Raw genomic sequence first — 27,129 nt, forward strand, 5'->3', positions numbered from 1 at the left:
AAGTGCCTGGACCCAAAGATTAATATAAAGTTTTAGAACTAATTATTGTATTAAATTCCAAATATGTATTTTTTATACAATATTCCATCTTGTCACACAGCTCACTAAGCAAAATGGAAATTAATATTTCATCAGAGATGTCTGTCTCTTGACTAACCAAGTTTCAATGATTCTTAGTTTCACATGAAGGCCTACTTGCCTACTTTCATTTTCAGGCTTTATGAATTTGTGTACAATGAGTGGATATGGCATGAATCATTGCAACGTGGTTTCTGTCCTGCCAGGCACGTGGAAAGAGAAGAAACAGGCAAATAAATATTGCTGTGTCAATGCTAGTGTTGATGGTTGCCTGGCTACTAATGACTAGAGACCCCCATGAGCTAAAGGCCAGAGGAAGCACCGTGCTCTGGCAGACGGACACATTAGCCACAGCAGAAGAAACCCCAAAAGCTAAGGAGGGGGAGGAGAGAGAGTTAATTAGGGAAGTGCTGATTCATGAGCTGGTTACCATACCTATCATCATTTTCAGCTTGGTGCTTCATTTATGGAACTACTTGTTTTCTGTTTTTAGCCTTCTCCCCCGACAGGGAGGACTAATACATACTGTCCTTCTTTCTGAATCATCAGCTTGGTCTATATGATAAGTATCTAGCCTCACAGATGGAACCAAAGCTTTAAGAAAGGGAAAAGAAAATAAGCATCTTCATTAAAATGATCAGAATCTAAAGATTCATTAAGCTAGCTGTCCTCCTGCAGCACATGGACTGCTATTCAAAACAACTGCTTTGACGATGGGATGCATAGTGCTGCACCAGCAGGAGCTTGGAGAGCTACAGAAAGGGTAAGCTTGGAATACGAACTATGGCTTTTTCTTACAATTTATTGCAACTTCCTGACTGATTAGGCCATTTGAAAAGTTACAGTCTGCGTAAGGTGTCACAAAGCAGTAAACCAAGATGTGAAAGATACCTAACGAGTTCTTTCTACTGTATCTCTTCCTTGCCCTGCTCCTACCTACCCAACAAAAACAAAACAAACAAACAAACCACCAGGGTAGGCATAGCCCTACTAGTAGATCACCATGCAAGTGTTGGATCCTGTGACTGGATGAGTACTACTTTATAAATATCCTGAGTTCTGTATTTTGATGGGTTTTGAGGATGTTTACTTTGTGAGAACTTACTGGTTTAGCGGGGTGGTGTGCTGTAATGAAAAAAGGAAAAAGAGAAAAAATAAAAGAAAGGAGAGAACAGCTTGAAAAAGAGAGTTGTTTCTCCCACGAGAACTCAAAAGTAACTAAAAAAACAGGAAGAGTTCTGAGAGGCCAAGCAATCCACAGAGCCACAGCAAGCTTAAAGAGTAACTTCCCCAGAGGTGAGCGAGGCATCCTGCGTAAGCAAAGCAGCACGAGCACTGACCTGCTTTAATTACTGTCGGCCTGTTGAAAAATCCATCCTGTCTAAATGCCCTGCTCTACTTTTAAAACAAGTTGTTCTTTGCTCTTATCATTAGTTTTGTCATTATCTTCTGCTGACCACAAACTCTTTCATAGGGAAGAATGACCGGGAGCGGAATCTGGATGGACGTGTGGGATATGCATGGTTGATTCACAGGTTGCTGCCAGTAACAGTGAAAGAATGTGGAACTCTGCACAGAGGAGGTCGAGGCACAAGGCTGCCGCTCCAAGAGCGCTCGCACCACCCAGGAGCACAGGTACAGCACGCCCTGGCAATGTACCATGGAATATATTGAACTAAGCTATCCGCACGTGATGGTCAAGATAAACAAAACAGTAGCAAAAACAGTTTCCTGGTGTGTTATCCTCCCAGAAAGTAAAAAATTCTAGACAGAAGCTCCATCTTCTTTTTGATGGAAAGTAAGATGCTTCTTCACCTTGCCAGATCCTCTTCAGGACACCACCAAGGATTTTGTTGTTGTTTTGTTTTTAAAACTAAAATCCTTATCACAAGTTTGGTTGCAGCTAATCAAATGGTTAAAAAGGGTTGTTTTGAAGGGGAGATATAAGGGGAAGGGAATAGGGGCAAGATTGACAGAGTTGCATATACCCTGTGTGGCCCAAACAGGTAATTTCTTTAAAACTAGATATTTAAAAAAAAAAAAAGCAGCATCTGAGCCAACTCAAAGCATCTTGCGGGTTTAAGGAAAATTTAATTTTGCCTGTATAAATATGATGGGCCTTTGCCATGAGGAAAAAGGAGACAATGGACAGAGAGGGGGCAGAGGAAAGAGGAGACGGTCCCTACAGAGCAGCTCTGACATTGCAGGACGGGAATGAAGAGAGGGAGTCTGAGGAAGGGTGCAAGTGGGCTGCAGAAGCTGCCACCCAGCACTCCTCAGACTCACCTGGCAGCGTCACAGCGAGCCCAACCTTCTAATGTGGTGACAGTAGTCACACCAGGAAACAGGACTGGGTATCTGTTTCCCCATTTCTGGTCACAGCCCTTTATGTAGAGCCAGTCATAGTTTTACAGCACCTCCTCCCTACAGGAAAAACAAAAAAGTGCTAAACAAGAACTAAGTACATAAATTGTTTTACATATTGTATCTTAGGGATACTGAGGGTCGTTTTCTGGTATGCTGTATTTAAGACTTTAAAAAGCATATTACACAAAAGGGCACTATACAAACCTTGAGTATACTTCCCACAGTAATCCATTTATCAAGAGAAAATATGAAATGGATATTGTATGAACTGCTCGATATTTCTCAATTATAAAATTTCATTGTGCACAATATTTTTGCAAAGTATGGAAGGCAACCTCATCATGCAAATAGTGCTTGGAAGCCCTTTTGTGACCAGAACTGACATGAAGCAAGGGTTTTCACCTTGTTCCACAGCTTATAGAATAAAAAGACAATGAAGTAAGTGTCTTTTCATCTAAAAACATGAGGCCCAGCCTTGGAAATTGATGCGATTCTGCACCAACAAAATTGGTAAACCAATCCTCTCAGGAAAACAAGAAGCATGATTTAAAAAGGGAGGGGAAAGCGATACAAAGGAACGGGGGAGAAGGGAGACCCTGGGCAGACGCAAACAGTGCAATCACTGGTTTCAGTCATATGAAGTCACCCGGCACGCCACGCAGATGAATACGTAAGGCCAGACGAGACTCTCCCCAAAGTATCTCCTTGGCTTCACAGCTTAAATCTATTCAAGATTCCAGGAATTGGACTGCTTTGTTTTTTCTTTCCTGCCCCCTTCTAGAGCTACTGAGTCAGAATGAAAGCTCTGATCTTTGAGACCATTCAACTAATGTGTAACAAGGAATACTGGTTTCCTGCTTACATCTAAATTTTAGGGACAGAAGGCTTTGAACATCTAGCCTGATCTGAAGTTTACAACTCTATTAGACACTTATGAGCTGGATGAACCTTTCAAAGATCTGAGTGAGCAGAGGTAATAGTGTAGCACTGCAACACTGGCTCACCCAGATTTATTTAATATCAAATTCATATCCATTTGCTACTGCCTTAAGATATAAGTAATTCAAAAGTGAGGAAGATGCTCATGATTAGGTATAAAATTGACCTTACAGTACTTTCATATATGAGAAAAACTTCATTCTTTTCCAGGGTATGGGGTTTACATTGATCTAATGCTGTTTCAGTGAACTTATCCCTAACATAAAGCAATTTAATTGAAAATAAACTCAGCCCCCTTTAGCAAGTCTGAATGCAGAAGATATACTCCTCTTATGACTTATGAAGCACAACTTGGCTATTAAACTTCATTTAGTCCCCATCAGTAAAAACAAAGCGGTGGAAAAGTTGATTTATCTAACTTAACAAGTTCATGAAAAGTCAACTTTTTTTACTAACATGCCTCAAGGCAGCCTACGAGCATCCCATACTATAGAAAACATAGCTGTGAAAACTCTAAATAATTACGACTTTGCCACACTTCGGGATTTCCTGCTACGGACTACTAAGAAAGAAGTGATTACTCACCAAATATTATAGTAGGATTACTCAAATGAAGAAACAAGACAAGACTGGGTAAAAGTTTTGTTTCAGCCTGTCTAGTTATTTCCACGGCAGTACCGACTGCTCGCAGCGCGGCTGGCCCAGGTACAACTTCACTCTTTCCAGCTGCAAACAGTTCCTTTGCTAAAGGGTGATACTGATGCTTAACATCCTGAAAGCTTATGAATTTGGTAAATACTGGGGGCAAAAAAACCAAACAGCCTGTGAAGAGGCAGCCGAGCGAGGCCGACGTGCCCTCTCCGTGTAACCCCGCTGAGGTGCGCCGCGGGGGAGCGGCGACAACCCCGTGTGCGAGGCTTTTCTTCCCTCTGCTCCGCAGAATAAGCTGTTTGTGGTGTCGGATCCAGAGTCCACAGCGAACCCCGCGTTCCTCCACCGCTGCTCGGAGCCCACCAGCAAAAGAGCTCGGGAGCGGCGGGGGGAGGACTCCCGGAAAGCGGCCGGCGCTGCCGGTGAAGTCCAGCTGAGCCCGCGGGGCTGCCTCGCAGGCCATAATTAACTATAATGACTGTTGTGCAGGAAGAGCTCGGGTGCAGGTTATGGCACAGGCCGCCCACTCAGTCTGAAAAGTAATTAGGGCAGATGTTCATTAAGAACTTCCTAAGGAGCCTGTTAACTTCACTGCCTTACTCCAGTGACCTTTCCTGCAGGTACACCAGGTACTTTACTAGAGAGCGAGCGCGGAGCGAACAGGGCAGAGCGCGGGGACGGGAACGCCGTGATTTCACTCGTCTGCGATCCCGCCAGGTGCGGCCCGGCCCCGACACACCGGGCATTCGCGACGCGGCCGCCGCGGACCCCGCGGAGCCGAAACCCGCGCAGCGCCGAGCGCCGCCCGGACCCCGCCCCGGGGCGCTGGCGGGACCAGGCTCACCACGCTCCGCCGGGACGAGGCAGTCGGCGGACGGGGACCGCCACACCGCCGGCGTCCCCGGGACACACGGCGCCCCGCCGCCTCCCCGAGCCCGCCGCTGCGACCCCCACCTTGCGAAAGTAGCCGTCCTCCGCCGGCTCGGCCCCCGGGCAGCCGCGGGGCGGCAGGGCGTCTGTCATCTCCCTCCGTTCGTGCCTCCGCTGCTGCGGGCAGCCGCGACCCTGCGGGAAATGTCGCCGCTGCCCCACGGCGCCGCGCGGCTCCGCCCCCGGCGGCGGCGGGGAGGAGCGGCCCCGCCCCGGCCCCGCCCCCGCCAGCCCCGCGGCGGGCGAGGGGCCCCCGGTGCGGGTGCCGGTGTGGGGGGCGGCTCGGTCCGCTGGAGCCGGGGCTGCTCTTGAGGCGGAAAACGGCCGTAGCCGGCACCTCGGGGAGCGGGAGCCAGAGACCTGCCCCCGCGGAACTGCGCTCTGCCCCATTCTCATCCTACTCGCACCAGTACTTCTTCCTTTTTCTTCAGTAATCCGAAAGATACTGGGTGAATGTATCAAATTACGCGTTAAATAGAAATAGGGAACGTGGGAAAGTGGTTCAACTTGCTCCAATTTCTATTTGGGGTGTAAAAAAAAGTTTTAAATTATTTTTGCGCTATTAGAAAATGTACTTGCCTCCCAAATTAAAAAGTATTTTAAAATTTTAATCTTTCAAGATCAGTGTAAAACTCCAATGCAATACATATAAATTAGTTTAAATTAATATAAATGAGAGGTAAACTCGTAATTTGCCAGCATAGGCCATGCTGATAGGATCTGGCAATTAAACCAGTATTAATGTGACCATCTTGGGAGTTGTCACTGCTTCCACTGGATTTATTGAAAACTGATCCCATTGAAAGGCTCCGGCTATTACTCCAAATAACGTCCTAAGAGTTTGTAGCCAGGCCAAAGGGTCAGTTAGTTAACCTGATGAGTGACTATTATCATGGGCATGTGTAAAACACAAATTTGCAGATGTTTCTGCACAGTACAATACTTCTAACACACCTTGGTGACAAAATGCAGCCTTTCTTCGTTGCTGGTGGATTCTCTGAATAAACCTAAGTCAGTGGTGCTACACACAGCAGATTTCCACAGCAAACTGAAAAGTCCTGGGCAGCTCTTAGAGGCTCCTCCTGTTACTGTCCTGGGTGCATCACCCAGTGCCCCACAGCCACCCGATCTCACTGTGCCCTCCCCTCATTTGGGTAAAGGGCCCTTTGCCATGATGGTGTTAGGACCGATACCCTATTTCTTAAGTAAGCCACAGTAAGTTTTGTCTGCATCTGGCGCATATGCTCTTCTGCAAAAGGCACAGGGTGACTGCATGGTGTCAGCGGCTGGGGCTGAGCTGGGTAATGAGTGGGTAGCAGTGCTCCCTGGCCCTGGAATGTAAATTGCAGCTTACAGCATTTCGAAACCTGATGTACCCTCAAAAACACATGTCCCTGCTCTTCTCACCAACTGGTTAAACATCTTGTCTCTGGTAGCTTTTTGATTGCTATTAGAATTCCTAAATAGAGGCAGGTTCATACCGCAGACTTTCTCAGTTTCTCAGGATTAATCGGAGGTTTGGTTTGCTGCACTGTAACGATGGAGTAATGACAGGCTAGGAGCCTGGGACACTCAGAGAAAGGGGCGTATAGGTGCAGATGTTTGGTTGATATTTATCTTTCATATCAGAAGAGACTAAATTCAGTGATCTGGTTCACTGGACATGGCACTATCTCTGAGAAAGCATCAAATGCTTCAGAATTTGCATCCAAAGGAGATCAGCAGGTTGTGCCTAAAGTATTGAAATTGAAAGCAATGCATCTTATCTCTGCATCGAATCTCTGTCTTTGTTTTACAGAACTCTGGCTTTGTGCATCTTCACAGATCTTCACCAGGCAGGTGACCCGGACAATGGCCACACTGAAAACAGGCAGAGAATGATAGAGACTGAGTTGTCACAGACTGTCCCACAATATCAGAGGTAAGAGGGACCAGAACTTGGATAGCCTCACGGCACACACACCACAGTAAATATGATATCTATGTACGTGTACAGATTATGTGCCATATTTGTTATGTTTGTATCACTCCACTTGCTCAGTCAATCTTGTCCTTCTCCCCCTTCTTGAAAAATATGTGAATATATGAAATTCCATCGTTAGTCTTCTCTTTGGCTGCTAGGAAATGGTCTGGGTTTGGGAAATTAATTTCCTGCTGGGACGTGTGTTGGTGCACTGTTACATACTGAAGAGATGAATCTGGTTTGACTTAGTAGGGGCAGGTGCGGCTCTCCGGAAAGAGGTGGTTTATTTTTTTTGGTGATTTTACAGGCCTTGCGGCTACAGGATGGTAACACGTGCCTCAAAGACAGCTTTTGTCCCAGAGACACACAGGCTTATCAGCAAAAGCACGTTAATGATCCTGTGTGAAGGGAGAAGTATGCATCAACTCCTGCCCTTTCTCCAGGTCGATTCTTGAATTCTAATCTGACACATGGTTACATGTTTCTCCCCCTGTTGTTGGTAAACTTTGAATAGTAAACTTCTGTTCTGAGCAGGAGGAGAATAAGATTTCTTCAGTAACCCTGGCAGCCTGTAGCTTTATGGTCCATGAATCCAACTGCAGCAAGTTCGTGGAGTTGGCATCATCATTTAGTTCTGAAGAGTGCAGTTCTTAAGGAGCAAATCTTGGCTACCGTAGGGAGGTTTTAAGTGAGGAGAGAGGAAAAGGGATCATAGGTTGATTTTTTAATTTTTTCCCCACTCTCAACTTTTTCCAAATATTTATTTTTGGGAAAAAATAAGAGATTGAGAATGGCAAAAACACACGGCATGGGGACCCAGTAGCAATGGCGCTATGAATCTGCTTTGAGACTGTTATCCATTTACTGAATGGAGGAGACTTTCAAGTTGGAAAAGTTTGAGAGTAAAGAATGAGAAGTTGTTCTCATAAACAAAAGAAGTTCTTCTGCATTTTATGACAGATGAATTGAAAAGTGACCAGACAGGAACTGCAAGTAAGAAGTGCCAGCAGAAGGTTTCCTCACCAAGCTATTTACTGAGCAACAGCAAAATGGTACAAAAATGGTACACAAACTCAGCATAAGGGCTTTGGATGGCCATGGTATGGTGGGCTGTAGCTGCAGCATTTCACCGCTGCTGCTTCAAGTTAACAGTGTGGGGCCATGGGTGAGCTGCACCTTCATCGTCACTGAGAAAAAATCCCAATAACTATTGAACAGCTGATGCGTCTTGTCTGTTCTACTGTGAGATCCTGTTGGAAACAAGACATTGCCATTTCAGTGGGAATTAACTATGTAAGGCCAAACACAGGCAAAATCATCACCACTTTCCCCAGATAATGCCTTGCCTTTTGATGAAAATCCGTGTGTTTCAGGACAACATTCATTACCTCTTTTTTTGTTCATTGTTTTAAAAAATGAAAAGTAGTGCTTTGTAGAAGATAATACAATGCCTCAGGGTCTCTGCTTCATGTGTCTGTTGCCTCAACTGATAAGAGTAGCCATGAGGAGGCAGGAGAAATATTTGGGAGGAATACTCCCATTGAATGCAAGATAAGGCAGAGGTGAAGTCAAGCTGGCTGTTTCTTTTTGCTGTGTTTTGAAAAATAACACGGTAGTGTATTTAATATATTTTTATACTCCCTGTACTTACGTTTTCCTTTTTTTCTCTAACATAACATCCTTGTAAATAAATCAGTTTTTTGCTTCCTTCTTTTATACATCAGTTATGCTGCTTTTAGTCTGAAGTTCCAGTGACTCACATTGAGTCACCATCCCTGGAGGTATTTAAGAAACATATAGATTTGGCACTTAAGGGCATGCTCTAGTGGCAGAGATTGTAGTTTTTTTGTGTGTGTGTATGGTTGAACTTGATGATCTCAAAGGTCCTTTCCAACTATGAAGATTCTATGATTCTATAACTTAAAACTAATCAACAAGAGGTTATCTATTTGAAGAACTGGTTCTAAAGAATATAACAAAAGATGTAAGAAGACACTTTTATGGTCGACCTTCTTGAAGTACTAATTCAAACACAGATGTTGAAAATGTATTGGAAAACTGAAGCCTGAAGTCCATTTATGGTTCGAGGGCTCAACTTCAGCCTTGTCTATACTGGCAAGTATTTGAGCTGTCATTCAAAAATGTTGATTTTTTTTTTCTCACCAGCATATGATGGTAAAAATTTAAATGTAAGCTATACTGACCTACTAATATTTTGGTTTCATTACAATTATCAAAGAAAGACACTGGAATTACTGTCTTGTTTCACAGCTACAAATAGCAATTGTCACCTCGTTTAAAAATTGTAAACAGGAGATAGAGTTTACCGAAGGAAATACCACTGGGATGCAACAGTAATTCTAATCTGATAAAAGCTTTAAAAGGAAGAAAACTTCGGTATTTGATTACCCCAACTCTTTGACTATAACAGACAAGATACTAAAAAGATTTTCTGTTAACATTGTGGAAAAAAGGTTTATTTAAGCCTGTGTGTGAAATCAGTCACGTAGAATTGACTATTCAGGAACAATTATTTCCTAAACAAAGAGAAACAGCAACTCTGCTAACAACTCATTTTGCCACTATACGTTCTAGCTAACAGCTTACTAATTAGTAATGATGAGAAAAGATAATGCATGTAGATAAATGACTGTGGCTTCTACTATATTGTTTTTAAGGGAATTAGAGACCTAAATTAAACAGAGCACGCCCTATTTGCATGGAACCGTGTGAATGTTTCCTATGAAACCACATGAAACTCCGGTAGTTTCACTTTGAAAGAAACCAGTTCTGTGTATACAAACACACATAAATACTGGATTAGAGAATACACCACTAAACGTGCAGAAGCCCTATCTGCTAACAGCAGGAATCTCCCGAGACTGCGTTGTGCTTTATTTTCACGGATTTCAAGAAACTGGCGGTACTTGCTTACAAAAGTTATGGATTGATAGAATCTGTCTTCGTCACAAAATGAAGTGTTTTTCTGTTTGGGTTTGTGGTGGTTTGGGGTTTGTTTGTTTTTTAAAGTTACAATGTATTTTGCTTGTAGTGAATCTGAGTATTAAGGTACAATGTAAACTTGAGAAATCAAATTAGTCAAAATTGACATGTGAGTTTCTCATGGCTAACGCTGTGAAAAGCCATAAAATTGAAATCCGAATTTTGAATATTTGGGTCTTACCGGTGAATACTTATGTGGTCTTTGTATAAAATATATTCAGGAGAAGTTTCTCTCGTGATACGAGGCTCCGCAGAGAGGTGCAGAGATACCTGAAAGCGCAGAGGGATAAGGCTCTTTTACTAAATGTTTGAATGCACAGACTTTGCACTGACTCCTGCGAACGTTCTTACTGAATATTTTGTAAAACAATGTTGTTAACCAAATTCTGCCATATATCTGCTAAAGCCCGTAATTCAATTAAATCCACGCCTCCCCCGTTCGTATTGATGCAGAGTGCAGTTCTGAATGTAGCAGAGTGCAGCGCTTTATACCTTAGTTTAGATAAAATCTGCCCGTTTCCTGAGGCGTTTTGCGCGGGGGCCTCATCGGCTGCATGAAGTGCCTCCAGATAGTCGATCGGACGGCTGTTGACTGTCAAGTGTTTAACCTCTTCTAGCGTTACTACCTTTTAAAGAGATCAGGCAGCATTTCGCACCGTTAATTTGGAGCAGCACACGGCAGCGTTTTCCACACTTCTTCACGGAGTTCTCCGGGCCGGCGGAGCCCCGGGCGGCTCCTCCGGGTTCTCCGCTACCGCGCTGGGGCCGGCGGGGAGCAGAGTGGGGCTCCCAAGACCCGGCCGGGGCTCCACAGCCCGGCGGGGAGCAGAGGCGGGCTCCGAGGGCCGGACGAGGGCTCCGGGGCTGGGCCCGCCCCGGCGCAGGCCGGGGCGCTCCGCCTCCCTCATGCGTTGTCCTACGCCAGCCACCGCCGCGGCAAAATGGCGGCGGCGGAGTCCAGCGACAGCGATGAGGAGGATTTGGTGAGCTATGGCACCGCTTTGCAGCCCCTGCAGGAGGGTAAGGGACCCTGGGGAGCTCCTCTGCTCCTCCTCGGTACTGCTGTCTTGCGTTGCGGCGGGCGCTGGGCAGCAGCGCGGGCCGGGGTGTCTCGGGGGGCCTGCCAGGCCCGGCCCGGCTGTCCGCCCCATTGCGGCCTTCACGTGGGGAACACTGTGGTGGGTGGGCCCGGCGCAGACCTGCCTTCCCCTTCTCCGGCCATCCAGGGACGCAGGGGCTGCCTTGGCCGCCAGGCTGGGGCAAAGGGCCGCTGGGGCGGGCAGCTTGGGGCTGGGGGGTGGGCAAGCTGGGTCCTGCGAGCCGGGGTACCCCAGGGTCGATGCCGGCACTGCTGGCTGGGGGCCTGTCCTCTCCCCGAGTCTCAAAACAAGAGTAGAGTTCAAGTATAACAGCTGAAGTGTATGCAGTTATACTAATGTGAACGTCCTACGCTTATACTTGTGACACAGACTCTGTCTTGTCCAAGGACTTACGTACACCGGCGATTCCTGAGTCTGTGCCCCATAATTCATAGAAATGTTGTTTAAAAAGTGCAAATGTTTAGGTCAGAGTCCATAGCTTTGTTTTGTTTCAGTCTTGGACACTCATGATGTGGTGTAATTTCTCAGGGCAGTTACTTAAGTCTTGAAATCCTTGTCAGAGGATTAACAGCTAAATGTGTCCTTTCACAGGAAAAAAACCCACACATTCTCAGAACTCGTTGGAATTTAGGATTTCTATTTGAACGCTTCATGCTTTTACTTTAACAGTGTACCTCAACAGTGTATACAAATATTTAAAGTAGGGTGGGAATAAATGTAAACTGCGGATGCTTTCCACTTCAAGGTGGCTACTATTTGATCCACTTCTTAATCGCAAGGAATAAATGCATCTGGAGCAAGCGGAGAGTCCATTCTGTGTGCGATATTGTTACTTAGTTTCTGATTTATCTGATTGTAGGTGAACGACTTAAAAAGCCAGTTCCTCTTCAAGAACAGACTGTTAAAGATGCAAAGGGACGGTACCAGCGTTTCCATGGAGCGTTTACTGGTGGTTTCTCTGCTGGTTACTTTAACACTGTTGGCACAAAGGAAGGTTAGATATTTTTCTGTCTTCTTGGAATGGTTAATTAATTACTGTAATTTAATGTTCGTGAAAACAAATGTCATTAAACATTTTTTACTTTTCTGCTATTCATTATACTGTAAGTAGGTGAAACAGTATTGAAGTTATTTCCCCTTGAGTTTTTAGACTGCAGTTTTATAGATGTTCCCTTGATGTATCCTTAAGGTGTAAGGTTGAAACGTTTGAATTGTTCTCAAATATTATGTTGCAGTTTACAGTACCTTACTTAGATATTTACTTTCTTTAAAGGATGGACTCCTTCAGCTTTTGTATCATCACGGCAGAAGAGAGCAGACAGAACCGTTCTTGGACCAGAAGACTTCATGGATGAAGAGGTAAATTTGTAAAGGAGTACAAATCTTTTGGAAGTAGTTGCTGTGACAGCGTGTTTTTCAGGCATTGAAATATTCTAAAGAGCTTAAATAGCTAAAATGGAAGTACAGTGTTATACTTCTAGGTCCTATAGGACGTTTCATAGATTCACTTAGGAAGCTCCTGTAATCTCAATATTTAAAAACAACGCTGGAACTCAATCCTTTCTCTATCAGAAAATACAAATACTTTTGAAGCTGTTTAAAATATGACCAAGCTATTGAAAAAGCAACTGATTTATATAGTCATGAAAAATTTAGCCGATATAAGGGTCATATCCCATTTTCTTTCCTTTATGATTACAGTAAGTAAGCATTTGAGGGAATCATATTCTTAATCTAAACTTTTCCATTTTGTCTATGTTTTCCAGGATCTTAGTGAATTTGGGATAGCACCAAAAGATATTACAACCACAGATGATTTTGCATCCAAAGCTAAAGACAGAATAAAAGAGAAAGCTAGACAGATTGCAGGAGTAGTTGCTGCCATTCCAGGAACCACCGCATTTGATGATTTAATAGGGCCATCAAAGTAAGTAAATTTAAATAGAGTTAAGAAAACAATTCCTTTCACTTAGAAATGTTGTAGTGGTTAGAAAAGTAGTGTTTGACCACAGTAATCCATGAAAGAGACTGGAAGATCTGCAGTGCTACGCTTTCTAAATGGCCTCTCTTTTTGTTTTCTAAGTGCAGACTTTACAAACATTTACAAACTGGGACGGTAGTGTATATGCAAATGTTGATGCATTCAGATTTAATTTTAAAGTGGGGTATAAAAACATTTCAAATACCATTTCCAACGGTATATATGTGTATTACTTCTCTAGAAATATTAAAAATGTGATTTGAGGTAATTTTTTTCCCTTTTGTTTTTTTTTTTTTTTTTTCTTAGAATAACAGTTGGGGTTGAACTGTTACGAAAAATGGGCTGGAAAGAAGGACAAGGAGTTGGACCACGAGTCAAAAGAAAGCCACGCAGGCAGAAACCTGGTAAGTTTAGTGAAATTCCTGAACTCATTAATAGAAAGTTAGCATTCATGGACTGATTAGAAAGTTCATTTTAAAGCCTCCTTTAGTAAGGTAATTTAATACGATGCTATTATATCTCTTACAGACCCTGCGGTGAAAGTATATGGTTGTGCATTACCACCTGGACTGTCTGAGGGTTCTGAGGTATTGCAGTTGTTTGTCGACTTATGTAAGAACATGTGATAACATATTTTTAAAAAACCCTTCTTTCATGTCTTTAAACAGTATTTTAACATACAGTTTGAGTTTTTGTTCCGTAAATAATTACTATGCTTATTGTGAAGAAAGGTTTTAATGTAACAAAATCTATTCTTTTGCTACCTTAAGCAGGTGTCGTTCTTGCATATTTTCATATATAATTTAGGAAATGCAAACTTGCCTAGTGTCACGTTTACTAAATGTTGTATTACTAAATGTTGTAAAAGCTCAACGTACAAAACTTTTAATTATATTGCTGTTACATACTTGTTTTTTACAAGGATGAAGAGGATGAATACCAGCCAGAGAATGTGACATTTGCACCAAAAGATGTAATGCCAGTAGATTTGACTCCAAAAGAGAACGTCCATGGACTTGGCTATAAGGGTTTGGACCCCTCACAAGCTTTGTTTGGTGTATCTGGAAGAGAACACCTGAATCTTTTTGCAGCTGCTTCTGAAGACACAAGCAATTTACTTGGTGATCTGAAACACAGCAAAGGAAGAAAACTAGGTATTACAGGTCAGGTAAGGACATTCTTTTAATGCATTTTATTATTAGTGCAGTAAAATCTAAGTAAGTTTTATTTTTTCTTCTGTGGGAGGCACCTAGTCATTGTACACACCTTAAGCGTGGTTTGAGAACAGGATTATTTTTTTTTTACTTAATAAGAAAATGTGGGCAAGTCCTTAGAACTCTTAAATGCCTTCACTTATCGATGTTGTTAAAGAGAAGTATAAAATACCTCACTCTGAATAGTTGGGTGGAGAAAATTACCGTGTTACTTTGATTAGAGAAAGCTGATGTTCAATATGTTCAAGGTTTTAGTTTACATTTTTTTGTGTCAGTTTTACTGAATCCTTTCAGTAATGTTGAATCTGTCAGCTAGAGGGGTTTTGCATCCTGCTGTGGTATTTGTAGTTCTTACATAGAAGCACTGTCAGTTTATATTCCTGGGAATTATACTTGTTTAATTTTCATGGCAACTTACTTTTTTTTCTTTTCGAGAACTTAACCTGCTCTTAGACTGCAAATGTTACCTTGTGGAATTAGGCTGCTGTCCTCATCCTGTACAGACCAAACTCACTGTCCCTCCCTGCCAAGGGAGTGAACTTTTGTGTTTGGTGGGTTGGGTGGGTGGTTTGTTTTTTTCACTAGTTGGTAGTGTTTTTTTTTTTGTGAAGCTCTATGTTTTTCCCTGTGTGTGTGTGTGTATGTATGTGTGTGTGTATGTGTGTGTGTATATATATGTACGTATGTTTACTGGACATCTTATATAGATAGATACACCCGTAGGTGTGTTCTGACATGTGACTTAGAAGTATTGTTTTTACACTTTTGAATTCTCATTATTTAAAATATATTTTAGGCTTTTGGTGTGGGAGCTTTAGAGGAGGAAGATGATGATATTTATGCAACTGAAACACTCTCAAAATATGATACAGTTCTGAAAGATGAGGAACCCGGAGATGGCTTGTATGGCTGGACAGCACCTAAGCAGTATAAATCCAAAAAAAGTAAGAACTGTAGTTCTATCTAAAGAGCCAGGGTAATTTGTGTTGGGGACTACACATAAGTGTAGTCTCTATTTTCCAAGTATTTTAATTTTCAAGGGACTGGTATCTTCTAGACCTGATGATCTGAAACTTCATCTAGTCTTTCTTCTGTATTGAAGTGTCCAAATCTGGAAATAATTTCCAAAGTCCTCCACTAATTCCAATGTAGATTAAACCCCCAAATTGTATCTTTAAAAGGACAGTATGTGCTGCTTTGTGAGATGCAGCATTCAGTTCCACTGAAGGAAACAAACGATTGTGAATCATGGCTACAAAATATGACCCAATACTTGCAAAGAGAATTTTTTTTTTTGAGATATATCTGTGTGTTTTCAAATAGCATTTGTAAATTTTATCTTGATACACCTTTATTTTTAGTGCAACTTTTAAGTGCCTGAAATATCATAGTGATTTCTAAGTACCCATTGATGTTCGTTGTACACAATTAATGGCATTCATGATGGTAGCTGTGCATAGTAGTGGTACTTTTGCCTCACCATTAGTCGTGTTCATCTTGCAGCAATCTCTCTGGTAGTAGTTCTTTAGCTGTATAATGCTAATCCCAATTCAGAACCCTTAAATTTAAATGAAAGGCATTGAAGACAAAGAACTACAATTATGCTCCAGAAAATATATTGCAAAACGGAAGATATTCAGAAAAAAATGCCTTTTACCAAACACACATGTTTTAAATATTGACCAGCTCTATGGTTATTTTATAGGGTCTGAAAGAGAAGTTAAATATATAGGCAAAATCTTGGATGGTTTTTCCTTGGCATCAAAATCATCAACTCCAAGCAAGGTAAGCAGATAGTAATATTCTCATACTAAAGAACAACATCAACAAGTTGACATGTGAGCTGTATGGGCTTCACTGTTTCTCAGTGTTTTTGATGTTCTTGGAAATAAAAGTTCTGGCTAGTGATAAAGATTGCTGAATGAGCAAAATTGTAGTGTCGGAGGCTATTCAACACAAACTTAAAACTTGTCAGACTGCTGGATGAATTTAAACTTTGTGTGTGTACTGGCTTTGAGCAAATGTCTTTTGCACTGTGCACTGTTACTTGGCATAAAGTTGGACTAATGATTTGATTTAGCTTTGACATAAAAAAAATGTACATCTTTTGCTTCTAGGTCTTTCAGATGTAATACTCAGTTTTCTGTAAAAATCAGGCCCCATGCTTCATCCGCTCTGCTGTTTTGATGACAAGTTAATTTGTTAGCCCTGTTCTCAATTTGGCATCATTTATGCCATATATATTTGCATAAATTAGAATGAAAAACAGAGTTGTGTGACATGGTCCTTTTTCTGATGAAGAAAAAGGAAGAAGAGTTGTACATAAAATCTCATCGTATAGGAGGCATAGGGGTAACCTTTGAAGTAACAGTTTGAATGAAGAATGTGAGGGAAAAGGACTTTGAAAGTCATTAAAATACAATAAGCACAGACTCAATAGTCCAATTAATTGCTTAAATCATGTGACTTCTGTTTTTAAAAAATGTAATTATTAAGCAATACCAAGAGCACTTTCTAAAATAAAAGCAATGCATATTAAGACTCTTGTTAATTTTGCTGCAGCTTGATGTGTAGGTCTTCCTATTTTTCATCATCGTTACATATTAACAATATAACAGTTTGTTCCCAAAGTTTGTCTTACGATACCACTTGCTGACTGGGTCTAAAAGAATCAGTAGCTTGTAATATTTGTTTCTACTGCTAAGATGTAAACTGAGGAATTTTTTGATTGACGTGATTTTTTTTCCGAAACACATTTGTAAATGCTAAATACAAAGTTCTGTCTCTCTCAGTGGATTTTTTTTTTTTGTCATCCCCCTGCCAAGGTTTATCCCCCACCTGACCTGCCACGAAATTACAGACCAGTCCATTACTTTCGACCTGTGATAGCAGCTGGGAATGAAAACTGCCGTTTACAGAAGGCATTAGAGGAATCGACTGGAAAACTTGAGAGTGATGCAACACAGCAAAGCAGGCATGCTCTGAATGCATCTCAGAGGAGGGAACGACTAGGAGAGGCTGCTCTGAAAGGTATTGATATATGTGAGCACACCTTTACTTGTGTTTCAGGTCCCCTGTTTGTTGATATTGCAGTAAAAATTTGGTCTAGCCTTGAATACTACTTTTTGATGTATTAAATCTAGTTGGATTAGCTAGAATACCTTGTCATTGTTCACTTTTATCTCAAAGTTGAGTTGTTGACATATCTGCCAGTATTTTCATTTACTTAAATCTTTTCAAGAAAAGTTTGTGTGGGATTGTGATTTGTTGTGTTAGGGTTTTTTTTGTGGGTGTTTTTTTTTGTGTTTTTTTTGGTGGCTTTATTATGAATTAGGAATACAGTAGGCTGTGAGGTTCTCCCCGTGTGCAGCTACATGCATACACGCACACACACACCCCTCCTCACCCCCCGTGAAAATCAGATTTCCCTGAAATACATGCAGATTCACTAAAAAGGTAATTTGTAAATGTGGTTCGCGTTTGTATCTACAATAGTAAAGTTTACAATGTAATATGTAAATATGTGGTAAATAGCATAAAAGATGCAATAGTGGCCAATTTTTTATCTGCCATCTCTGCCGTTATACTGTTTATTGGTGCTTAAGAGCCTTTCCTCTGAATGTATATGCATAGTGGTAGGCTTTTTTCCTCCACTACAGTGGCAGAAATAGTTGTAGTAATTTTTCATTTCCATTTGTCTCTTACTGCTTTTTTTTGCTTTTAGGTCCGGCTCTTTCTGTTTTGGAATATCTGTCTGAAAAAGACAGAGAAAGACTCAAAGAAGTGAAGCAAGCATCTGAACAACAAATGAAAGCAAAAATGCCGCCTCCTCAGTCACAAAATAGCAGATTCCAGCCAGCCCCCCCAGCTGATGCTTCTCACAAATGGCAGATGTTGTTGGGGGGACAGTTAGCAAATGTTGGTTCTAGTGACTTCAAACCATTTGCAAGAAATCCAGAAAAACAAAAAAGATATGAAAGTTTTGTGAAAAGTCTTAAACAAGGAGAAAAAGGTAACTGAAGAGATTAATCCTGACACTTCAATCTTTCTCTGAAAAAAATGGCTTGATTTTTTTCCCCTTTTCTTTTTTTTTTTTAAATTCCCTTTTTCATCCTGTTGTGTTCTGTGTTCACTGTGAGTTCTCTTCCTGAATTCCACAGCATTTCTCCCTCTCCTTCCTTTTAGGGCCAACATTAAAAGAAACTTTTACTGCTATTTAATTGTGTTGACCAGGAAAAAACTGCTCAATAATTTTAAGTGTCAGCAAAATTTGATGTTAGGCGTTGCAGTTCATACTTTTGCGCTGTAGCAGATGTGACGTTCTCCAGGGTGTTCTACTTAATTGGCTGTGTTTCTGGGTTTCCCGTCTTTTCATTTGGCAAAGTAGACTTCAGCTTTGGCCAATTCCATTAGCTATGCATGGAACAAGCATTTTCATTTAGCTTTTTTCTGTTTGAGGAGTAGAACTGACAGATCCTATAGAGGCAGAAAGATTATTGGGTCACAGTGAGAGAGCAATTTTTTTGCCTTTTCCCCACACAAGACAGGAAAAATCAAAAGAAAGCCCATACCCTGCACTTTCAGAGGAGATAGGGATCCTAAAGTGAATGAAGTAGTTCACACTTGCAAAGCTTGTCCTGTGGGTACTCAAGCTGCCGCTGTCAGTTATATTCTGTCCAGAGTTCCTCCACTCAGGACTGGGATTTTCCCTGTGTAAAACTGAGTATCCTCTTAAATGTCTCCTTAGTCATAATGATGAAAATGCAGAAATATTTAAATAACTTGAATGATCAAGATTTTGTCTGTAAGAGTGTCTTTGCTTGGCTGGTGTTATTGCCTATTCCTTCTGGGAGCAAGTGTGAACCTCTTGTTTTAAACAGGGTCTGTATTGTTCACAGAAACCTGTGTCCAAATTCTGTATCTATCAGTCGGCACTTTATATACCAGAAAGCCCCTTGAAGTTACCAAAGCCTGGCCAGGCTTACTCACTGGTTAACTGGCTGTGTTTTAGTTATTTGATAAAGCTTCGGATTATACTGTTTGTTTTAAGCACCTATTAAATACCTTAAATATTTTGAACATTCCTTAGAGGGCAATGAGTAAGGAGTCAGCATTACAAGTACAATTGTTTAAAGTATCTATCTTGCATTTGGCAAATGCCATCATTCTTGCTATCTTGCAAAATGACCTCTGCTTATGAAGGAATAACACAGTTGAGATTAATACTGTCCTTAAACTAAATACTCATTAAATACTTCCAAGGATGGATGTATGCTTAGTATCTTATTTTTTGTTTGAAAATTATCAGACCTAAATCAGCTGTAATCTCTGCTAGGCATTTCTCTCCTTATCTTATAGTAGATACATTGGAGCATTGTTTAGACCCAAGTATGACAGAATGGGAGCGAGGAAGAGAACAGGAGGAGTTCTTCCGTGCAGCCATGTTCTACAAATCCTCAAATTCAACACTCTCATCCAGGTTTACCCGGGCCAAATATGAAGATGATGTTGACAAAGTCGAAGTTCCTCGGGACCAAGAGGTATGTGCTGTTTACAGTCTTTTAGTACATCAGAGCTGCAGTTGCTGCCTTAACCCTGACTTTGAAAATTCTTTTTCTTTAAAACTCTTTTGCAGATATAATGTCAATGTTTTGTTGCCCTTCTGTTTAGCAAACTTGTGAAAACACTCGCTGCATACAAAGCAGTAATTTGTTAAACTACACTTAAATATTTATGTTTCTGTCCTGTTCTTAGTCTTAAAACAGTAATAGTCAATTTAGTAAGTTGCTACTTATTTAGCAGCTATGAATGTTTGACTTTTTCAGAATGATACTGATGATAAGGAAACTGCTGTGAAGATGAAGATGTTTGGCAAACTCACAAGAGACAAGTTTGAATGGCATCCTGAAAAGCTGTTGTGTAAAAGATTTAACGTTCCCGACCCATATCCTGAGTAAGATGATTGATACTGGTATTTTTAACACTTTTGGAAAATTCTGAGTATTTCATATGCTTGTGGAAAATCTGGCTTGGTGTTTTCTTTTTGTGTCATAATAGATGTAACATAGAACTGCCTAATGGTTTTATTTGACTCATTAAACATAGTGACCTCTGACAAAATAGTATGCATTTTAAGGACTACTGTAGGTGTTTCAGCTTGTAGTAGATAATTTGAGGCCTTTTCTGTGTTGAAAATTATAATCAACGAACATTTTAATTTCCCTCTAGTTCTACCATTGTTGGGTTACCAAAAGTGAAACGAGACAAGTATTCTGTGTTTAATTTCTTAACTATGCCTGAGCCCACCACGTCTGTAACTCAAGCAACAAATGAAAAAATTCAACAGAATAACAGTCTCAACAGTAAGTTTGTTGGTACTTTGTTACTTTATTACTTGAGCTATAAATGAGGTAATAAAATAGAAAAAGCATATCTTTGTCACGGAGAACTTACCCACCTGATTTTTTTTTTTTTTAAATAATAAAGAAAACCCTGAACGAAATTGAAAATAAATTCAATGATATTAAAAACTGAAGTCAGTGATGTTTTGCTAATTTCTTCCACCTATAAGACCTTTATAGGTCAAATATTCATTAGAAAAATTTAAAAAATATCAAACTATACGGAGGAAGCAGAGTAGTTTAAAATCAGGTAGCCAAGAAATGCAGGATAATTTGGCATGCAACTGATTTGAATGTTTGGGACTCTTTCAGAACCAAAGAAACCTTCAAGATGGGATGTGTCAGATAAAGAGAAGGAGAAAAAAGATTCCATCAGTGAATTCATTAGTCTTGCTCGATCAAAAGCTGATGTTCAGCAGCAGCCACCAGTGCCAGCAACAGAAGAAAGTAGAACTGGGCCAAGCGAAACTCTTCCCACTGAGGTGAGATCACAATGGTGTTGGAACTTAAAAGGAATAGCTGTAAACCTTCACAATTCTGAAACAGGATTGGGTAACATACAGATTGATTTAATACAGTTCAGTTTACAGAAGAGCCAACTCGGGATAAGCAAAGACGTGAGACTTGACTTTGAAGAATTTTGAGGTTATAACTCTGAGATATAGGGCGCTTGCAGCAAGGACAGCAAGTGTGACTGTCCTTGAAGTAGCAGCTTAAGAGAAGATAAAACGTAGCTCAGCAGTCTGGGAGTTACATTCAGTCCCTTACACCCGCTTTGCTCACAGGCACATAGTATATTTTTTTTTTTCTGCTTTGAATGGAGGAGGGTGCATACGTTGGGGAGAAAGGTGATGTTTTCCTCTTGCTTAAATTTAGTAGTGTAAAACTGAAGTTTGAATTAATGAATTAAAACTTGTAATATCTTGTGTTCTATCTTCAACTGTCTGTGTAGCACAAATTGCACTACCCTTTACAGGAAACTGACTTAGTTTAGCAGCATTTCAAGGTTTTACTATTTTGGACTAGCAGTTCCTAGGACTGTACATTTCAGCTATTGTGATATTTGACTCTTTTGTACATACATATTGGCATGTTTGAATGTATTACTTATCAGAGACAGATTGTTAGTTTCCTTAGTGTTTAAATACGGTTTGTTATGATGCTGTTTTGCAGGTACCTAATGAAGATAAGGATCAGGAAGAAGAAAGCAGGCCATCCATGGACTTATTTAAGGCCATCTTTGTGAGTTCCTCAGATGAAAAATCGTCTTCCTCTGAAGAAGAGAGTGATGAAGAACAGCAACCAACTACCTCAGTAATAGATTCAGAAACCACCAAGCAAGTTGATCTACCAGACAGTTCTTCATCTAATCTACAAGGTAGTACTTAATGGGTATTAATTTTTGTAAATACCTTGTAAAAGCTTTATTTATGAATCAAACACTCCAGGACTGCTACAGTAGTCCTATGCCCTTGTGCAGATCATCTGACATTGGTGGAGCCGGGCATGTAGAAAATGCGAATTATAAAACACTGGATGAAGCCTTGAGTGTTACAGTGTTATTTATGTTATCATGTGTCTTGTGTAGATTTTAAAAGCAAACTGCACTGTGGAATGTGCTTGTTAAACAATGAGGGGGTAAAAAATATCTAATGTTAGGGCTTACTTAGGGCTTACGTTGTCTATCTGGACTTTGGTAAGGCCTTTGACACTTTCCCCCACAGCATTCTCCTGGAGAAGCTGGCGAATCATGGCATAGACAAGTGTACTCTTTGCTGGATTAAAATCTGGCTGGATGGCCATGCCCAGAGAGTTGTGATTAATGGGGTGAAATCCCCTTGGCGGCCGGTCACCAGTGGCGTCCCTCAGGGATCAGTTTTGGGGCCAGTTTTGTTTAATATCTTTATCAATGATCTGGACGAGGGCATTGAGTGCACCCTCAGTAAGTTTGCAGATGACACCAAACTAGGTGGGAGTGTTGATCTGCTTGAGGGTAGGAAGGCTCTACAGAGGGACCTGGACAGGCTGGATCGATGGGCCAAGGCCAACTGTATGAGGTTTAATAAGGCCAAGTGCGGGGTCCTGCATTTTGGTCACAACAGCCCCAAGCAATGCTACAGGCTTGGGGAAGAGTGGCTGGAAAGCTGCCCGGCAGAAAAGGACCTGGGGGTGCTGGTGGACGGCCAGCTTAACATGAGCCAGCAGTGTGCCCAGGTGGCCAAGGCAGCCAACAGCATTCTGGCTTGTATCACGAGTAGCGTGGCCAGCAGGAGCAGGGAAGTGACCGTGCCTCTGTACTCGGCACTGGTGAGGCCTCACCTCGAGTACTGTGTTCAGTTCTGGGCCCCACTGTACAAGAGGGACATTGAAGTGCTGGAGCGTATCCAGAGGAGAGCTACCAGGCTGGGGAGGGGTCTGGAGACCAGGTCATATGAGCAGAGGCTGAGGGAGCTGGGCATGTTCAGCTTGGAGAAGAGGAGGCTGAGGGGAGACCTCCCTGCCCTCTACAACTACTTGAAAGGAGGGTGTAGAGAGGTGGGTGTTGGCCTCTTCTCCCAGGCGAATAATGACAGGACCAGAGGAAATGGTCTGAAGTTGTGGCAGAGGAGGTTTAGATTAGATATTAGGAGGAATTACTTTACTGAAAGAGTGGTCAGGCATTGGAACAGCCTGCCCAGGGAGGTGGTTGAGTCACCATCCCTGGAGGTGTTTAAGAAACGTCCAGATTTGGCACTTCAGGGTGTGCTCTAGTGGCAGAGATTGTAGGTTGGTTGATCGGACCCGATGATCTCAAAGGTCCTTTCCAACCATGAAGATTCTGCGTATAATTTAATTAGTAATTGCATAGTGTAAAAGGTCAGTTTTGATTAAAAAAACCAAACCCAAACAACAGTATGTTGACATGTTTCAGAATGTCAGCTGACCAAATGTCAACTGTCAAATGTCAGTTGACCAAAGCAGTCCACAGTGATACAGGATGCTATCAATTTGCTTTCTTGGAGGCTTTTAGAAAGCCTTTTTTAACTTTCTTCAGCACTTCTTGGAAATAGTGTTACCTTATTTTCCTTTCAAATAAAGAAGCTTTTGTTTTTTCCATAGAGAGTGTGGCTACTACAGCTGATCCTGGTGTTCCTTTGTTGCCTACTTCAAAGCAGGAACTGGATGCAACAGAGGAATTTGGACCAAAGTTGCCTCCAGCTTTTTCTTCTGGTAGGTTCTGTAGACTTCTAATGTGTAAATTCTGTGCATTGAAGTTGTATGTAAAATACATGATATTTGTCTTTAAAAAACATTTGTGAGTTGGTACTTTACCTCTTAAATGCCTGTGTTATGTCAGACTGGTATAAACAAATGCTTTGTTACCATGCTGTGATCGACTAGCAGGAACCTCTTTGTCTGTGTACCAGTTTTGTTGGATAAAAAAGCTATTGAAAATATAGGACCAGCCTTACAATTTCTTTTAGTAACAGATTGGAAAGGCATTTAATTACAGTAGGAAGGTTGCAGCTAGGAGTTGTAGGCATTTAATTTCCATTTGAAAGCTTAGATTTTTTTTTTAAACTATCCTATTAGATGAAAAGTAATATAGAATGTAATAATAAAATGACCTTTTTCTTGTTGTGTGTTTTTTTGTTTTTGTTTCTGCATTTCCTTTGTGCTTTAGGCTCTACTTGCCAACAAGAACCAGTGGTGCCAGTAAGTTTTCCTGGGCCTAGTAGGAAAGAAAAACATAGAAAAAACAGAGAGAAACACAAGACTAAGAGAGAACACAAACACAAAAAGGAAAAGGTATTTAATATTTAATTTCATTTTTTATTTATTTTAATTTAAAACAGTTTATTGATTTTTTTTTTTTGATCTACCAGTCAAAATGTTTTATTATTTATGGTACATGTAGAAAATAGTTATACTAGGACTAGAACTTAAGCAACTGCGTTTCTTAGGTGTCTTGAAACCTGAACTTCAGAACAGAAAATTACCCAAGTAGGGTGCTGCTTTTTCCATATATACAATGTGACTACAGACAGAATATTGTGGGTAGTTTAGTGTTGTATGCTGAAGATGTTAGGCATATTCTGAGAACTGCATATAATTCATGGCTTGTATGCAAATAGTAATAACAGAATTTCTATTTTGACCGTTTGGTATGAAATGGGTGATTTGGGTATATATTTTCTAGCTTAGTCCGAGTAGTGGAAAAGAGTCATTAAATGTTATGTTTCAGTTAAGCCTGGAGTCTACACTGAAATCAACTTATTGCTGTTTGTTGCCTTTCAGAAAAACCCAAGTCTTTCACAATGAAATAAAGGATTATTTCTCTCCTTTTTACAGAAAAAGAAACATAAGAAACAGAAAAACAAAGGAAAACACAGGAATAAAAAATCAGAAAAAGACAGCAGCTCAGACACTGAAGATAGCAGTGACAGCCTTAGTGATAGAGATACCACAGGCTTGTCACCCAAAGAACTTCTTCGAAGGTAAACAGAAAGTTTAGTTAAACACTTGAAAATTTTGCAGTGGATAACCAAACCCTCAATTTCTGAGTTTTCATTCTACTCTATTCTATTTGCAACAAATATGGATCAGCTTGTCTCTTTATGAATACAAAATACTGCTCATTCTTTTTTTAATAAAGTGAGGAAAGAGTACAAGTATTATACACCTTAAACTAAGGGGTAATTAATTTTAGGATAGAAGCCCCTTAAGATAAAGGGCACTAAATACACAACTCTGCTAGTTAATGGAGGTTAAAGATGACTGATATTTTTGGAAGGTATTTTGAATGGGAATTAAAAATTGAGTAAGTGCAGGTGGTGATTCATATTTCCGTTACTTTGTCGACTTCTCTTTACTTGGAGACATTGGAAGCAACATTTAATGCTTCAGAATGTTTTGAGTCTGCTTCAGTGTATTGATAATTAGCAAAATATCCTATTCAGATCCATTGTGTGGCATTGATGCTTAAGCTAATTGTGTGCTTGAGCAAGGAACAGTGAAGCAAGCAGAACAGTGCTTGAGTCAGTACGTGTCTGCTAAATATAGACTGTGCTGTTACATTTTTATTAACTAGGCACTTCGGCATAGTGCCAATAGAAATGTGAAAATCGAAAAACGATTTGCAGTTTCATTTTGCTCACACACTTGAAGTACAAACAAAAGTAACTGTCTCTTGTTCAGCTCATAGTCAGCTTCAAGTGCATCCCATGCGGAACAGTCACTGCATTGGCTTCTGTTCAGTGTTTCTGATTAGCTTAAGGAGAAGTCTCGGCGTATTTGTTGCAATGCCACATGCATGGCAAAATGGCAGAATGGTTGGGGTCAAGGCATTTAGTGGAATGGACATGTAGCCATGGAAAGGCTGGCATTCCTGAAGACTCTGCCTCCCCATCTTTGGAAGTGAGCATCAGTTATGTATTGGTGTTTCCTTACTGAAAAAATAAACTACTTCTCTTGATTTCTAAATAGCTAAAATATGTATATGTATTTATGCATTTTGCACAAAATAGTTAGACTTCTTTGTACAACTGGTTATTTTGGAAGTCTTCGTATTTGCATGTCTCTATATCACTGAGAATATGATTTTTATCTCGCATAACTGAGATCCCTGTCTTAAACTAAGGCTTAAGAAGCTGCCTAAGTAATTAAATGTTCTTAATGTTGCATGTTTCTATTCAGTCTGACCTCTTTCTTTTTCTTTCCCCATTTTAGATTAAAACAACTTCAGTATTGAAGAGGCAGCTTGGTTTTGTCAGTGCTGTGGGACTTCTGATCTCAAGTTTTTGATCTCCTCCATGATGGTAGATCAATCATGTGTACTTTGAAGCACTGTAGATACTGTATTCATATTGAATTTGTTTGAAAGTAAATGTACATATGTTTATTTTGTGGTGCTTCATATGTTCAAAACGTATGGATTATGTAATGTTGAAAAGACTCCTTTCAGGACAGCATAATCTGAAACGCTGCAGGCTCTGTTTTAATTAACATGAAACAAGATGTTTTAATAAACTCAAGTATTAAAAATCATTTTTGTATGGGAAGTAATTTTTAAAGAGTCTAGTGCAGAATTTCAGATGGCAGTTTTGCAGTATCTGGCTGTACTTGGAGTTGGTTTTGCATCTCCAAATTGCGTATAGCGTTTACCGTAGCCGAGCTAAACCAATAAACTGGCACTTTGACACAAATTAGTAAGGCTAATGTACTAAACGATTAATACTGTAATTCCAACCTGCCTTATTTTATGTAGTTACAAGGGAAACTGTTTATACCACTTTTCGTTTCATGCAGTACATTTAAAAAGCAATTGTTACCTTGTAGAATTATTTTAATATAAACTATGAAATAGTACTGAACTGCTTTTTGTGTGATCAAGCTGTTAAAATAGATGCACAGAACTTCTTTCTGGAGGCACAGGGGCACCAAAAGAATATTCCTGCTTAAAATTACAAACAAAAGCCTTAAACCGAAATTCACTGTTGTAGATGGCAGTGCTCTGATTTAA

At 40.6% G+C, this 27,129-nt stretch overlaps 2 protein-coding genes and 1 long non-coding RNA gene across 3 annotated transcripts in view; 1 reads left to right on the forward strand and 2 right to left on the reverse strand.

Annotated features, from left to right (window-relative positions):
- Nucleotides 1–5,129, reverse strand: part of RHPN2 (rhophilin Rho GTPase binding protein 2) — a 30,816-nt gene extending 25,687 nt beyond the window's left edge. Inside the window, exon 1 of the mRNA XM_063334549.1 lies at nt 4,990–5,129. Coding sequence (XP_063190619.1) covers nt 4,990–5,058 — 69 coding nt within the window. The 5' untranslated portion in view covers nt 5,059–5,129. The remainder of the gene's footprint in view (nt 1–4,989) is intronic.
- Nucleotides 5,130–7,011: 1,882 nt separating this feature from the next.
- LOC134515506 (uncharacterized) lies at nt 7,012–10,737 on the reverse strand. Its single transcript, XR_010071033.1, has 3 exons — nt 10,424–10,737; nt 10,113–10,201; nt 7,012–8,178 (listed from the first exon to the last, which is right to left on the reverse strand). It is a non-coding gene; the product is annotated as an uncharacterized LOC134515506 (long non-coding RNA).
- Nucleotides 10,738–10,796: 59 nt separating this feature from the next.
- Nucleotides 10,797–26,975, forward strand: GPATCH1 (G-patch domain containing 1). The gene is made up of 20 exons (XM_063334544.1): nt 10,797–10,951; nt 11,891–12,025; nt 12,305–12,390; nt 12,798–12,958; nt 13,319–13,416; nt 13,541–13,599; nt 13,935–14,180; nt 15,023–15,170; nt 15,932–16,011; nt 17,052–17,256; nt 17,951–18,238; nt 19,585–19,766; nt 20,052–20,179; nt 20,455–20,588; nt 20,940–21,109; nt 21,801–22,005; nt 23,727–23,837; nt 24,292–24,416; nt 24,960–25,105; nt 26,337–26,975. The coding sequence occupies exons 1-20, from the start codon at nt 10,873–10,875 to the stop codon at nt 26,356–26,358; spliced, it is 2,808 nt and encodes a 935-aa protein (XP_063190614.1). The 5' UTR covers nt 10,797–10,872; the 3' UTR covers nt 26,359–26,975.
- Nucleotides 26,976–27,129: the final 154 nt, after the last annotated feature.

Source organism: Chroicocephalus ridibundus, chromosome 4, assembly GCF_963924245.1.
Source record: "Chroicocephalus ridibundus chromosome 4, bChrRid1.1, whole genome shotgun sequence".
NCBI classification, from domain to species: domain Eukaryota; kingdom Metazoa; phylum Chordata; class Aves; order Charadriiformes; family Laridae; genus Chroicocephalus; species Chroicocephalus ridibundus.

Bases quoted from the DNA above. Each gene is read 5' to 3' on its own strand.
- GPATCH1 (XM_063334544.1), top strand. From the start codon at position 10,873: ATGGCGGCGGCGGAGTCCAGCGACAGCGATGAGGAGGATTTGGTGAGC. The intron at 17,257-17,950 runs GTATTGATATAT...TTTTGCTTTTAG, and splicing joins AGGAGAGGCTGCTCTGAAAG to GTCCGGCTCTTTCTGTTTTG. The intron at 18,239-19,584 runs GTAACTGAAGAG...CTTATCTTATAG, and splicing joins TCTTAAACAAGGAGAAAAAG to TAGATACATTGGAGCATTGT.